General features: G+C 41.8%; 1 protein-coding gene across 1 annotated transcript in view; it reads right to left on the bottom strand.

Annotated features, from left to right (window-relative positions):
- Positions 1–543: 543 nt before the first annotated feature.
- The window catches only part of LOC144685729 (janus kinase and microtubule-interacting protein 2-like), a 286,964-nt gene continuing 272,376 nt past the window's right edge, over positions 544–15,131 (bottom strand). Inside the window, exons 22-23 of the mRNA XM_078550555.1 lie at positions 11,328–11,393; positions 544–4,526 (exon numbers count right to left, since the gene is read on the bottom strand). Of these exons, the coding sequence (XP_078406681.1) occupies positions 4,251–4,526; positions 11,328–11,393 (342 nt within the window). The 3' untranslated portion in view covers positions 544–4,250. The remainder of the gene's footprint in view (positions 4,527–11,327; positions 11,394–15,131) is intronic.

Here is a 15,131-nt window from a genome sequence, read left to right on the forward strand (position 1 = left end):
GTGGTAAATTATGCAATTATTGTTTCATGCAATCAGGTTATTTTTAGGGGCAGTTTTCTCCCCAAAGGCACCAATGCTTGTTGCCATACAGTGGTACATGATGTGGCCTGAGGCCATGTGCACCATTTAAGATATATTCAACTGTAGAAGGAATGACAGCCCAGCCTATTCCCTTCTCTTACCCAACATCTACTCCACATTTGGACTGCCTTTCTGGATAGCAATGAGCAGTGGAATTCCTAACTCTACTTTTCTGTACCTTCACGACCTCAGGAGCCAATTGTGGAACTTCACTAACTCCCTTGGATGTGAGTAACTAACTAACTCAGCTCAGACCAAGATTTGAATGTGGACGTTTCTGTCCGCTGAACCTTACCTACCAAGCTACTTAGTTACCTTATTCACTGAGAGAGTGCTCTGATTAAGTATTCACAATCCCGTTCCTACAGGTAAATCTGTGGAGGATTGTGAATACACAGGACACTCACAGGAAACAGGATAGGGTCAAAGGAAAGAAAGAGACAGATTAATACAAGATTATAGGAAAAACTCATTTATTTCTTTATACAAACTCCAACTAAATACTTGTTTAAATAGTGTCCTGATAATAAATTAAAAAAATAACCGTTCATAAACATAACATGGCATTAATATTCCTCTACACATTAATACATTTTGTTACATCTGATCGCAGACCCCTCGGATATTATTCAAGAGATCTGTGGTAGAGTTTCTGCAAGCTATCATTTTAATTACTTAATTGAGTTTTGCAAAATAATGTCTTAATTCAAGTTTTCATCATTCACCCAACTCCTGCTGAATGTATTAACTCATTCATTACTGGAAGTACCTGTTGTGGGGAGGAAGGGCAGTAACAAAGTCTGAAGGCTCAGATTCAATTGCTAACAGTTTTTGGGGCTGAGATTTAACTCCAAGGTGTGGCAGTGAGACATTTGAAGGAAGAAATCTAAAACTTCCTTTCTTTTCAAGTTTTCTACCATTTATTCCTCATGCAGTTCATCTAAGGTTGCAAACCTTGGCTGGAGGCTCCTGGAGGTTGCATCAGATACCATCCTGCCTCTAACCACACCATCTAGTCAAGGGGCCTATTTTCTCATCTCCAATATTTTTTATTATTAATAAATGAAAATATTCAAAAAAATGAAAAACATGCAATTCTTTTAATGTCCTGATGATATTTATTCTGCGCTTTTCTTCTTCGAATAATATCCTGGATCATCAGGTATGTTGCTATTGGCTGCCATCAGTTGTACAAAATTAAAACAACTTCTTTAATTGTATCTCTCATGCATTCAGCCTTTTTGCTTCATCTCAGGTATCCTTTTTCTATTGACATTGTACAGTAAAACTATCAATTCCAAAATTAAAATATTTAAGCAGTGCACCAGCCACCATAGAAAATAAAACTGATGCAGGGTTACTTGTAATAGAAAGAACTTCCATTTTTGTAGCACCTTTCACAACCTCAGGATGTGCCAATGCAATTTCCAACCAATGAAATACTTAGTGAAGTGGATTCACTGTTGTAATACTGAAAACACAGCAACCAATTTGCACAGAACATGCTCCCACAGGCAGCGATGAGATAATGGCCAGATGGTCTGCCCTAGATATTGGTTGAGGGACAAATGTTGGTCAGCATGTCAGAAGAACTCCCCCGTTCTTCATCAAATAATGTCCTGACATCACCAGAAAGTGCTGTACTGTAAAGGTGCCATCTATTAGATGAAACATTAACCAAGACCCCATCTGCCTTCTCAGGAGAATATTGTACTATTCAAAGAAAAGAAAGCAAGATCTCCCCAACATCCTGGCCAATATTTATCCCTCAAGCAACAACACTAAAAGAGGTTATCTGGTTATTATCTCACTGCTGTTTGTGAGATCTTGCGGTGTGCAAATTGGCTGCCATGTTTCTCTACATCACAACAGTGACCACACTTCAAAAGTATTCCAACAGTTATAAAGCACTTTGGCAAAGGTTTATATAAATGTAAGTTTTTCTTTACACTGGTTTTGTGCGGAACCATTTTGTGCAAACTATGGTGTAGGAACAGTCCCCCTCTCCACCTTTCTGCTAGAGTGCAAATATACGGTCACGCTTGATTTTTCCTTTCACAATACTGATGCACATTGCATGGGCTATATACTGTTTTATGAGCAAAATACTAGCAAATGAACTGTTGCCGTCCTCTACACTAGCAAGATTGTTGATCAAAGTTATGTCAGCCTTCTCACACCTTCTCTGGCAACTTGAGAACAGACAGACGGTATACTCTAAAGTTCTGTTACTGCAGGAATATGGATGCTCTGGTATTGCCACCACCAAGAGATTTAGTCAGCTGGGAATCTGGGACCATCTATGGCATTGCTTATCATTATATATCTTGAAGTTGTCTGGGGACAAAAGTAGAGATTTTTTTTTAAATTTAACCTTTGCATGCTAATGTAAATTTTCAGACCTGAGTAGCCTTATTTTTTTTCTTTCCCAATGCCAGGAGGCTACAGTGGAACTCTCTACCATCACAAGGATTTAGATATGGTGGTGTTGATGAGTAAGTTACAATTGGTTGCTTAACCCCAGGCAGTTCTCAGAGTCTGGGCATGCACTTAAGCATAGTCAAGGTCTGTACCAAGTGTTTCACTCCCATTTCAAGCAATTCAATCTTGTTGTGCTCAAGAAATACTTTGATTTAAGGCCTAGTTCACTATTAACTGAACTAGTTGTAGTCAACAGCCCTTAGTAAGATAATAAAACAGAAAATACAAAAGCAAATCAAAGCAGGCTGGAAGGAGATTAGAAATACAATAAGCACCAAGAAAACAAGACTCAAGAAAGAAAATCTCTAAATGAAGAGGAGCTCAGTTCAATAAACAGATCCAGAGAGAAAGGAGGCTTCCTCTATCAATAGGGTCCAGGACTGCTCTATAAAGCATGCCTTTCATTTCCACAATTACTGTGCCCTCATGAAAGCTCTCAAATAAATTAGTGACAAAGTCATTTCTTTCATTGCACTACACTTTCTTCCTTCAATTAAGTATAACTTTAACCATTTCTATGGTTTTCTTCTGTCATTCACCTGTTCTTAATATCCCGTTCTCCACATGCTCAAGCCACCTTGGTTATTATGACAGCTTTTCTTCCCAACATCCAGAAATTATACCTTATCGAACTGTTCAATTCATGTGCAAATGCCACCCTTATGACAAAATATCCATGAGTGGCATTTACTCAGGATCTCTGCTTCCTGAACTAGATATTTTTTCCACACTATAAGAAATGTAAAACCGAAACTGCAGCAAATCAAGTAGCCTAAATTAGTAGGGATCATAGATTATGAGAGAGAAAAAAAACTGATGAATCGGAGAATGTGTTGGAAGATCAAAGTAGAATTAATTTACTTTTCACCCAATTGTAAGCTCTTCATGTGCAATTCTAAACAAGTTTACACAACAGCAGAGGTAGCTGTAGGTGATACGTATGCTCTCCGCTAACCATGACAGTGATGCAGAAAGTTGTCTGCAGTGTAAACATATATTCTTCAGAAATATGGGAAAGGAAGCAACTCAACTGGAAGAAAACCATGAGGACCTTGGCAACTTACCTTTTAAGCCCACTGTAATTAATGAAAAGCATACTGCACTATTTTACCATGGATAGTCAGTTTGGCTGTCAGGCCCAACTTTGTTTGAGAGTTGGTAACAAGTAATGATGAATGAGTTAATATATTCACAGCTATGAGAGAAGTACTTAGATTGACAGATCTTGAATCATCATAAACTTACACAACGTCCACACAAATGTTAACACAGCTCCTCAACGTCTGAGTCTTCAGGCATGCTTCTCCTGATGAACGATTAGCTTCTCCTCAGAGGTTTAATCCCCAAGTTTCACGCAGTCTTCCTTTCTTTCTAAACAGGTATTACATTTTCCATGGTCAAGAAATGCCTTCAACAGTGATACCATTGCTGAAGAAATAAATAGAATCCCTGTAAATCTATACGATGTTGTTTAACCCTGTATGGTTTCAGTTCTGCTCTTCATCACTGCTAGTAGGTTTTTCCGCTGAGAAATCTGATTACAAATTTGTAATCATAAGTTATTCCCCTTTGTGATTTTTCCACCCTTTAGTCCTGAATGCAGTGATAGTTTGATATCTTAATGTTCCCCTGCACAGCAGGGATAAGCTGCTTTTCTTCACTTTGGTTCTATGTCTAAGACACTTCTTTTAGTGTATCATTGCCATTAATGTGGTATTATTTTGCTTCAAAATACTCTTCATTTGCGATGCAGTTGCAGTTAAATTCAGCAGGTACTGTAGCTTGCAACTTTCTTCAGTAGGGAGAGTCGAGCAAAATAAATCTTGGGTAGTGGTTCTGGCAAAGAAGGCAGATGACTTCAGGCATAATCTTGGCTGCTTTCCTTCACTTCCGTTAGTGTCAGCTATAGGATGATTCAAGATCAACTCTTCACTGACCTGGAAGCATTTTAACCATTCAGCACCCTGCAAAATGCAAAATGGATGACTTGTAATGATGCTATTTGGAAAACTTCAATGAGAACATGCCAGCCACAAAGCCACCATTAAGCTCTCTTATCACAAATTTTACACCCATGGCCCTTATTTCTACTCTTTAGATTTTTAACTTCAGCTTTATTCTGCAATATGGAAGTAAATTCCAATCACATGATGAGATAATCCAGGCCTGAGATGTCAGTTATAGACAAGGGTAAGTCTGCAGATAGATAGGGGATAAAGATGAGTTCATCCAGACTTTAGGGCCTGAATTTTCATCACTGAGGCAAGCAGCGTGAGTTGGAAAAATTCCTCAGCATGCTTATCCACCCACCTCGGGAGAAAATGCCCAAAAAGGCAGGATCTTCATTGCCAGGAGGTGACGGAGGTGGGGTGCAATGTGAGCTAGAATCGGGCCAGCCAATGAAAGAAAGAGGCCGGAGGCAGCCACAGGGGTTGCCGGGTATAGGGGCGGGCCGTTTAAAAGGTTCGCCTAGATGCGGTAGGACTTTGTCCCAGTTAAAATAAAAATACACAGGCCCTCCAGCCCTTATCCCTCACACACATTCCCCATGTCCCATCCATACCACCTCATGCCCCCCTTGCCCAGCATCCATGGTCCTCATATCATCAATGCCAAGCCTTGTCCCCCACACACCCCATTGCAAACTATGCTATGCTCCCCACCAATCCCCATGATCCCTCATACCCCAATGCCAAGCTATGGCACTTCCATGCTCATTGACCCACTATAAACTGTATAGAACCAATGAACCCTACAGTTACAGTAGGATGTGTTAAAAAAAACTTTTAAAAATGTAATTCATTCATAACTTTCCGCTGTGTTAAAAAAAGTCATTTCACTGCAAAGCATTAGCTAAGAGCCCAGGCATCCATTACTCTTGTTGAAACAGCTGCTCCCCAGACAAGAAATTGCTTGATTGACAGCTCTGGCTCTCTGATCTCTGCAGTCAATTTTACAATGTTTCACAATGTAAGTGGTTTCAAGGGATTGTGGTTTGTGCTATCATTACTTTAAAGGGTCTCGATGATTGACACTTTTATTACCTTGTGGTGAAATAACTTTTAACATAGTGGAAAGTTACGAATGAATTACTTTTTTTTAAGCTTTTTTTTTTACACATCTACTGTCATTACAGGGTTCATTGGTTCTATACAGTGTATATGGGCATGGACATACCATAGATTGGCATAGGAGGTATGAGGGGCCATGCGAGGTAGGTGGAGGGGCATTGCTTGGCATATGGGGCATAAGAAGGACCTTTTGAACCAACCTTTTAAAAGGTTCCCTCATGCAGACTAGGGTTCATGAGTCCTCCGAAAGGCTATGGATCACAATTCTTTAAATACCTTGGCCCAACACAATGAAAATTATGGAGGGGAAGGACATGTCAATCCCCACAATGGAGCAGACCAGATCAGGAATGCCAGGTGTGGGCTCACAACCCAAACCAGATGGCACCCTTTAAGGGGAGTCCTGAAAATCAGACAGCCCAGGAACGGGGTCAGAAATCCCAGAATTGGGAGCCGCCTGCCATTTTTAAAGGGTTCCCGAGTTATCCCGGCTTGGTGAAAATTCAGCTCTGGGGCCTGGTTTAGCTATGCTGAATTTGCCGAATGAATGCCGAATAATACAGAGAAGCTCAAAGTTGAAGTCATGGGATAGACCAGTCAAAATGATAGCCATTTGTACCAATGATCCTAAGTGACAATGAAACTGTACATATAAGATTCAAGTATAGTAAGAGCCATGTATAAGAAAAGTTCCTATTTTGACTTTTTGCCAGGCAAATGACTAACTGGCCATATCTTCACCTTTAAACTACCAGGAATCAGGTGGTAACCTCTCAATCAAGCAGCTGTCGACATGTCACAAGACCATTTACACCCTCCAAACAACCAGCAGCACCGAATGTTTACTTACCCATGCTGAGTTAAATCCATACCTATCACAACACCTCTCCACCAGGCTATCAGAGATTAGAAGAATAGATTTCGGTCAAGTGGCCACATACCACCTCCCTACTAGATTGCTGGAGAACAGGATAACAGTTGTCCTACAGACCACTCTCAATTCAGAGGTAACAGGTTATGGAAACAAGAAACATGAGCTGGATTAATTATGAGCAGAGAATAAAGTTCTGCGAATTGGGCGTTCCTTACTATTCTCGGAAAAAGGAGGTTGCTTATTGGAAACCTGCTGTAATGGCTGCAGCACTTAAGTTGCAAGAGGCAAAATGGTGACTTGAATGGTTATATTTGTGGAAGGGCAAAACTACACTGATCCTAAAAGGTCTGAATTTTGTCAAGTATATCTGAGGTATTAACCAATTTGAATTATTCGGAGTTTGGAAATTGCCCGATAATGACTGGATGTGGATTCCAGACCTGAAACTCCAGGCTGTTAGCTCCAATGTCTAGGAAAACATTACAAGAGTGGGACAAAAGATAAGCAACTAATATTGATCAGTCAAGTCAATAAAGTCAGAGGATTTTGTTATAAGATTCTTTGAAGATGCATCAAGCTTCATGTCCTGTTAATTTCATTGTGAAATAAGGATAAGAAAAGGCGCACAAGGTACTGGTTGCATCTTGTGAGCAAATTCTCCACCCAACCCATCAATGTTCTCACTTGTGGAAAACCCCCATGGGGAATGGATTGAGACTGAAGAGGGTGTGGACTAGGAAAGGGATTCTGCCAGTTCAACTTGACATAAGGGGCAGAATTTTTACTGCCCTGACTCAAAGGGAGCAGGTTGGTCACAAATTTGGAGGGAACCCGTCATTCATTAAATCTCCACGGCATGTTAATGATATCAGTGATTGGGACCCCACCCGGTGGCCCAGGCTGAGTGACAGCTGTACCTGAAATTTGGGTCTAGCAGGGAAGAGAGAGGGGGTCTCCGCGATCTGAGGGAGCAGATTGGGTGCCATTGAGGAGAGCAGAGAGATTGAAGGACTTAGGTGGAGGGGAATCAGAGGCCTTGGGTTTGTTGGAGGGGATGTGGGGCGGGGGGGGTAGCAGGGTGAAATCAGCACCTGCTGGTGGTAATGGGGAACTGAGGCCTGGTTGGGAGGTTTTTTTGCTGGGAGGGTGGGAGGAGGTTGCTTTGATCACAGGTGTACCTCAGGCCACACCTGGATCCAGCAAGCTGAAGGCCTTATCTCCTAAATCCACCAAGTCCTTGCCTTGAGGAAGGAGGCCATGTTCAGATTGCAATACCTTGGAAAGCCAGCTGACAACAATTAAAGTTCAAAAGCCAAATGACAATGAGGCTCACTACCTTGGATCAGTATAGGCACCCACACACCTTCAGTCCTCACATTAAACTGGAAATGAATGAGATGGAGGCAAGTTTGGGCTGGGAAGCAGATATCTGAGACTTTAACCTGCCATGTGACTCAAATCCATCCTTTTTTTTTAAAATGTTAAAATTCAGCCCAAGCTGGCAGAAAAAGTGGCAGCTTAATTTTCCCTGGCATTACAATGAATATGTACATTGGAAATAACTTCTTCGCTACACCAGCAATCTCATCACCTTGGTGGTATTCTGGACAATCCAGTTGAGTACAGATGCACTAATCAGCTGTATAATTCGCCAATATCTTCCAGTGAAGAGCAAAATATCCAGTGATAAAATTTGCACAAAGATTCTCCCTAATTCCTGTCTGCTCTCCACAGGCAAAGTGCCACATGGAATGAATGCATTTGTAAAATTAGCTGACTGGTGTAAGAAAATGCGTCCCTAGGAGATTCTCCATCCTCCACATGAACACTGTTCAATGTAGAGAGGGACAATTCTTATTTCCTATATTAAGCTTTTAGGGTGAGAAGATGGTGTAGTGGTAATGTCACTGGACTAGCAATCCAGAGGTCCAGGCTAATGATCTAGGGACATGAGTTCAAATCCAACCACCGCAACTGGTGGGATTTAAAGGCAGCTAATAAATCTGGAATATAAAGCAAGTCTCAGTAATGGTGACCATGGCAGCTATCACTGATTGTTGTAAAAACCCATCCAGTTCACAAATGTCTTTTAGGGAAGGAAATCTACAATCCCGTGTGACTCCAGGCCTACAGCAATGTAGCTTGACTCCCAAATGCCCTCTGAAATGGCTTTGCAGGACAAGCCACTCAGTTCAAGGGCAATTAGGGATGGGCAATAAATGTCAGCCTTGCCAGTGACACCAACATCCCATGATAGAATAAAGAAAATAAAAGCTTTGTTGGGCTATCATTCTGCTCAACAACTGTCTTTGTCTAAAGTTGACTGCAGCTTACAGTAAACTGTCCATCTTGTGACAGCTAAACTCAAGTTAGATTTCAATTTACACAAGGGCAACAGAATATTAAGAAATGGTCTATGCCATTTAGCCAAAAATCCTAAGTTATCTTTATCGTCCGTCATTTAAAATATGAGCAAGAAAAGACAGCAAAGGATCAAAAGAGCTCTGGTGGTAAGTTTTTATTTAATTACACAAAGAACATTGAAAAAATATATCCTTTCCACATAACTAGAATCCTATTATCACAAATACCACAACCCCCACCTCCAGAAAGACATTCCAATGACTTAGAGGTAAAATATTTGACACCAAGCCATATGGACCATGAAGGAACTAAACTTTATCTCTGGTCTGTATTAAATTAGCTGATCTCAGCTGGAGGTCAGACCGGAAACAATTGACCACAGTGCCACAGTCATGGAAGGGAAAATCCTCAGACCTCCCACCTCTCATCACTTCACAGCAACTGGAACACCACTATTCCAACAACCTACTGAAACTCTGGTGAGGGGCAGTCATCTTCAGCTTTGATAAACTTCGCAGTCAGATAACCTGCCAGTCCAACACCAGTCAAAGGTCACACATGAAAAATGGCCTCTTGGCTGAGGTACTGTCCATGAACCATTCCCAGTGAAGGAACTTCTTCAGGACAGAATGGCACAGGAACATTGGATAAAAACAATACCACTCAGGCCCATTGTACCTTTATTTGATTACTAATATTAAGGAATAAAGAAAATGTTCTCTTTAGACAGCTGAATGCTCACTGAATTTGTTTTGAATTGCAAACAAGCAGATATTGAATATGGTTTCATTTCAACACTTTTATTTTTACTGACCCTAGCAACATGTGTCAAAAGGTGTCTTGGTTCTCAAGTCTCTGCCTAGGCACTTCAGAACCAGAAGCTGGTAGTCCAGTATGCAGGTAGAAAATATATTTTTGTATCTACTTGATTAGTATTTTACACAACTCGGGTATTTCAAAAAGGTCAGTTCCAAGGATGGATTCTATAACTTAGGAATCATAGAAATTGTGGAATAAGAATAGGCCATCTGGCTTCAGCCTGTATCATGTACAGACGATGAATTCAATTTCATTATGGACTCAGACCTATCAGTTTAGTCTCCCAAGGGAAAGGTCTGCAAAATCGCTCTGAACTCCCCGAGGAAACTGAAAAAAGCTCAAGAATGTTCAGAACCTTCGTGGTGACCTAAACCCTGGTTGGCTGCTTTAATTTTCCAGTTACATTCCCAATGTCCCAGAAAGCACTGTGTTCTTGAATTCTACTATTTCCATCAAGTGTTATCTCAAGCCTTAAATTCTGTTACTAACCTGTTAATTAACCATGTGTTTTTTGAAGAACTCAACCAAAACGGTATTACTATTTAGATGAACTTTCCTGCAGGTTCACAAAATGTGACTGTATTGATAATGATGATTTTAGTCAAGCCTCCATTGCAATTGCCAATATAGGGTGTCGGCGTTTTGGACTTTTGTGGTTGCTTGTGGGCCTCCTCTATGCTGCCAAGTATAGATAGCAAGCAGAGAGCATGATGTCCTCCACCACAAGGAATTAAAGGTTGCTTAGTCAGATCCTTCTCAAGCCCCTTTTAACAAGGTGGATCATAGCATTGTGAAAAGCCCAAGGAACTCATAGCCTGCCTATCTACCTGAATAGGGATTGTGAGGTCTGAAGGGATGAACGCAGGGAGCACAAAAATGTAAAATTAAACTGTCTGATTCAGTTCATCCATCCAATATCAACAGAAAGACTTATCGTAGAGTCACTTACCTTCATTAGGAAGTCTCATTGACATCAAGGCCAAAGGATAAAGGCAAGGGAGAAAAACAAAAATAAAAACAGAAACTGCAAACGGAAAAGAAAATGGAAAGACAGAAGAAGAGCAAAATGTTTAGAACAAGTAGTGTTTTGATGTGAGCAGCATGTGTGGAATAATGGTACAAACACACTGCACGTTATGACGTTATTCTCACTCACAAACACTGCGTGCTTTCCTTTCTGCAGTTAGATTAAATATTCAAGGAATATTATAACACAATTTAACAGTTGTTGGGGAGACTAATCAAAGATACTAAAGTTAGATAGTTAGAATGCACATTTTCATACTGTTAAAGAGGTATGCATTATCACACCTTTCCTTGGTTCTGTTTTACTCCTTGCAACTGATGTTGTGCTTCCCGTTGCTATTAAAGTGTGTTTCTCCAATTCTTGCACATCTGAAGGGTAACTGAGCACAGAATATTGGATGTAAGGAGCATGTATCATGAATTCAGATGCAGAGGTCAGCAGGCCCCATAGGATTCTCTGTTGATAATGATCGAAATACCCAGCAGGGCTCACTGCATTCACCGACTGAATTCCTGATATGCGGGGTGTACAAATTAGCCCATCGGTGTATAAGTGTCTCTCTTTGGGTAAGAAAAACGCCGACTGTGGGCGGGGGACTGACAAAACTCACCTTTTCCTCTAGATCTTTGATTTGCCGTTTCTGAACATCAGTTTTATCCTCCAGATCTCGTATTCTCTGAAAAACCAAATACACACTGAGTGAACAAAAACAAAAATAAAAATATCTGGAAAAACTCAGCAGGTCTGACAGCATCTGCGGAGAGGGATACAGTTAATGTTTCGAGTCCAAATGACTCTTCATCAGAACTAAGGAAAAATAGAAAAGAGATTAAATATAAGCTGGTTTAAGTGGGGGGGACAGGTAGAGCTGGATAGGACTGAGTGAAGTTAGCAATACCCCAAAGCATCAAACACTGCTTTCCAGTGACAATGAATCACTATTACACACCCATCAAAATCCCGTTCCTTAGTTTAAACATATTGCTTTTAATTAGAACAAAAGCTGCACATTCCTTTTTTTAAAAAATAACGATCATAATATTCTCATCATCAACAAAGTTTACTTTGAAATGTAGTCATCTAACAAAGTTTGAAGTTACGGAGGGATATGCTGTTCATTAGGGTTTGAGAACGAGTTGAAGGGAGCTACAATGCTGGTTTTAGAATATAGTATTTTAGGAACATGAAATGGTGATAAAACCCAAGAAGTTGTTTTACAGCTGCCCTTAGCCCCACTTTCTCTGTGCAACAATGTAACATTCGTGCTCCAGAAAAATGTCCATTTGTATCACTGAATCTATCATCAGCCGTGGCTCTGTGGTAGCTCTTCCATCAGAGAAAGGAGGTTATGCGTTCATATTCCACTCCGTGGGTTTGAACACAAAATTCAGGGTAGCGCTCAGGACAATAACAAATGTCAGTAGTGGCGGAATGCTTGTGTTGCCTTTCAGGTAAGATGTTAAACTGAGGCCCTGCCTGTTAACAGAATCCAAGCGGGTTGTTGAAGCTGAGACCAAGACTCAAGAGTTTTTCTTAATAGAGAGTGTTTATTGGCTTTGTTCAGTCTCACAGCTCTCCCCCCAACACACCCAGCGTCCCAGCTATCCCTTGTTTATGAGAATATTATTGTTTTAAAAAATTCATTCACAGGATGTGGGCATCGCTGGCTAGGCGAGCACTTATTGCCCATCCCTAATTGCCATTGAGAAGGTGGTGGGGAGCCGCCTTGAACTGCTGCAGTCCATGTGGTATAGGTACACCCACAGGACTGTTATTAAACAATGCCTTTCACCTGTGTATTCTGACAATGTAATTAATGTACCATTAATACTGCCTACTCTCACAGAACAGGGAAGTCCTCCCTGGTGTCCTGGTCAATATTTATGCACATTAAAAGCTAAACCAGGTTACCTGATCATTATCACATTGCTGATTGTGAGGTCTTGCTGTGCATAAATTGACTGCCAAATTTCCTACATTTCAAAAGCAGCTAATTGGTTGTGAAATGCTTTGATTCTGAAGCTATGGAAGGTGCTAGACATATGCGAGTCCTTTTTTTTCTGTAACTTTCCTTAGTGAAACATTCCATCCTAGAACAGGCCTATTTAAATCATCGCATCTGCATCTAACCACAAACGTCATCAAGTCTGGACCACACATCTGCTCTTCTCACTTCTGGAAATTGCGAACCTCCACCTTCTCGATTGATCATCATCACTGCCCTGAGCTTCCCTCTGCTTCCTCACAGGTCCAAATCAACTTTAATCAACCCTGGGGGGTGGGGGGCAGATTTACCTTGATTCCCTGGGGACAGGCAGTGCTACGGGCCACTACCTGTGTAGCTTGGGAGATCAAGATAAGGTTGCATAGCACCACTTACCAAGTGAATTTCTCCTAAATTTCCAATTGTTTGGCATGCACAGTGATGAGCCAGGGGAGATGAACGAAAGGAACATGTGAATAACATATGAACTAGGTATGTAGGAAGGAGAGAGTAAGGCAGCTTGGACAGGAGTGTGAGAGAAGGCAAGTGACGAAGGTAAAAGTTTATATTTTCATTGTGAGTAGTACTGGCTTTCATGCAAGTTGTATGTGGGAAAGAGCCAACAAATAATTTATATGGAACTCCTTAATTTGGTTAACTTTTCAGGTCAATGATGAAGGGTCAACAAAATGCTGGGCTGGATTTAATAGAGGCCACTGGGTGTCTCTCCCGCCAGCTGGAGAGTCAGCAAGAGCCCCATGTTGTCTCTTTTTGGGAAGGCCTGCTGCATCATGTGTCACTCAGGCACTTAACTGGACAGTAGTGGTCCTTCCACAGGATCAAGGCCAGGGGCAGAGTCCCACCCACTGAGATCTGCCAGCCAATCAGAGGCTGGCAGCTCTATTGAACAGCAGCTCCAGTGGGGAGGTGGCGGCTGCTGCCAGTACAACACCCACCCGAAGCCCAGGATTGTCGCTAGATCCCAGGCCACTGGTGAGTGATGGTGAGACAGGGATCACGGAGTGAAGTGTCACTGAGGAGGAGGGTGTCGGCAGCAAGGGAAGTAGAGTGGCTCTTAACAGACTCCCACTTCCCAAAACCAGCTCCCTCAATCAGGCACTGAGTGCCTGCCAATGAGGCAGTGAGGTCCCCACCAACCACCCTGCTGCCTGATTAAATGCCCCTGCCAAACTTGCCACAGGGGAGGGCATTAAATTCTGCCTGGTAACTCTGCTTCTCTCCACAGATGCTGCCTGACCTGCTGGGTATTTCCCACATTTTCTGTTTTTATTTTGGATTTCCAGCATCTGAAGTATTTTGCCTTTGTACTGTTCCTTTATTTTGGTGCTAGCAAACTCCTGACAATAGTAAAATATCAGCACTGCTTGGAACTGGGTGATGCAATGTCACTAGTATTTATTTTGGAATGCCAGTCCCAGAGCCAGAGTCTCGAGCTAAGGTCACCAGACTTAGACTCAAATGAGTTCAGTATCCCTGTTGGAGACTCTATGGGAATAATTTTAATGACAAAAACAGATGGGTTTGCATCGGTGGAAAGCTCTAATTTTTAAAATATCAAACTTAAGACTAACCTATTTCAAATCTTCCCGCTTTGAGCTTTTGAAGCAGGACTAGGAGTGGTTGATCAACCTGCACTCAGGAGGCAGGTCTCTTATTTAAATATTTTAATGAAGCTGCAAGCCTAAAAGATTTTTTTACTGTTCCAATTTTAACACTATCCAGCTGGGTTTCCTGACCTGCTCACTTGCTCCATGGGGAATATCTCCCCTCCTCCCCAGTCGATGTTCCCCACCCAAACCACCTGAGCCCTGACTTTTCTACCGCACACCCCATCGATGTCCACCCCACCCTTCCTAATACACAATTTCTCCCTCCCTCCTCTAGGCTCCCTGGTTGAAACTTGGCGGAACAGGCTTACCCACCCAACAGCCAACCAACCTCCTAATCTGTCTAGCTGTGGCCAGGAAACAATTTCAAGAAGTGGTAAGCATTCTTGCCATTAACTTTGTAGAACCTGCGAGAAGCCCACACTACAGGTCCTCCAACAGGTAAACTGCACCACTCCCCACCTGCCCCTCCTCATTCCCTCCCTGCCAGTCCCTGTAAATATCAGAACCTATTAGTCAAATATCTCTTTTCCTATCCACCACCCACCCCAACCAACTCCCATCTCCTCTGCTTAGAGTGCAGTCAAATCAGGCTAGGTGTACCCAACAGCATTCAAACCCATCTGTATTTGAGTGTTCAGGTAATTTAAAAGGCCTTGACACAGCAACAAACCTCCAATTGTGTCCCAACAGCAGAAGGGGGACAGTGTATTACGGCCTGGATTTTTCTTCTGGGGTTGGGACCCCTGACGCCTGATGCCCAACACGATTTTTGAAGACAAGGCCAATTAGTGGCCAGAGT

This window comes from Cetorhinus maximus, chromosome 10 (genome assembly GCF_964194155.1).
Source record: "Cetorhinus maximus chromosome 10, sCetMax3.hap1.1, whole genome shotgun sequence".
NCBI lineage: Eukaryota > Metazoa > Chordata > Chondrichthyes > Lamniformes > Cetorhinidae > Cetorhinus > Cetorhinus maximus.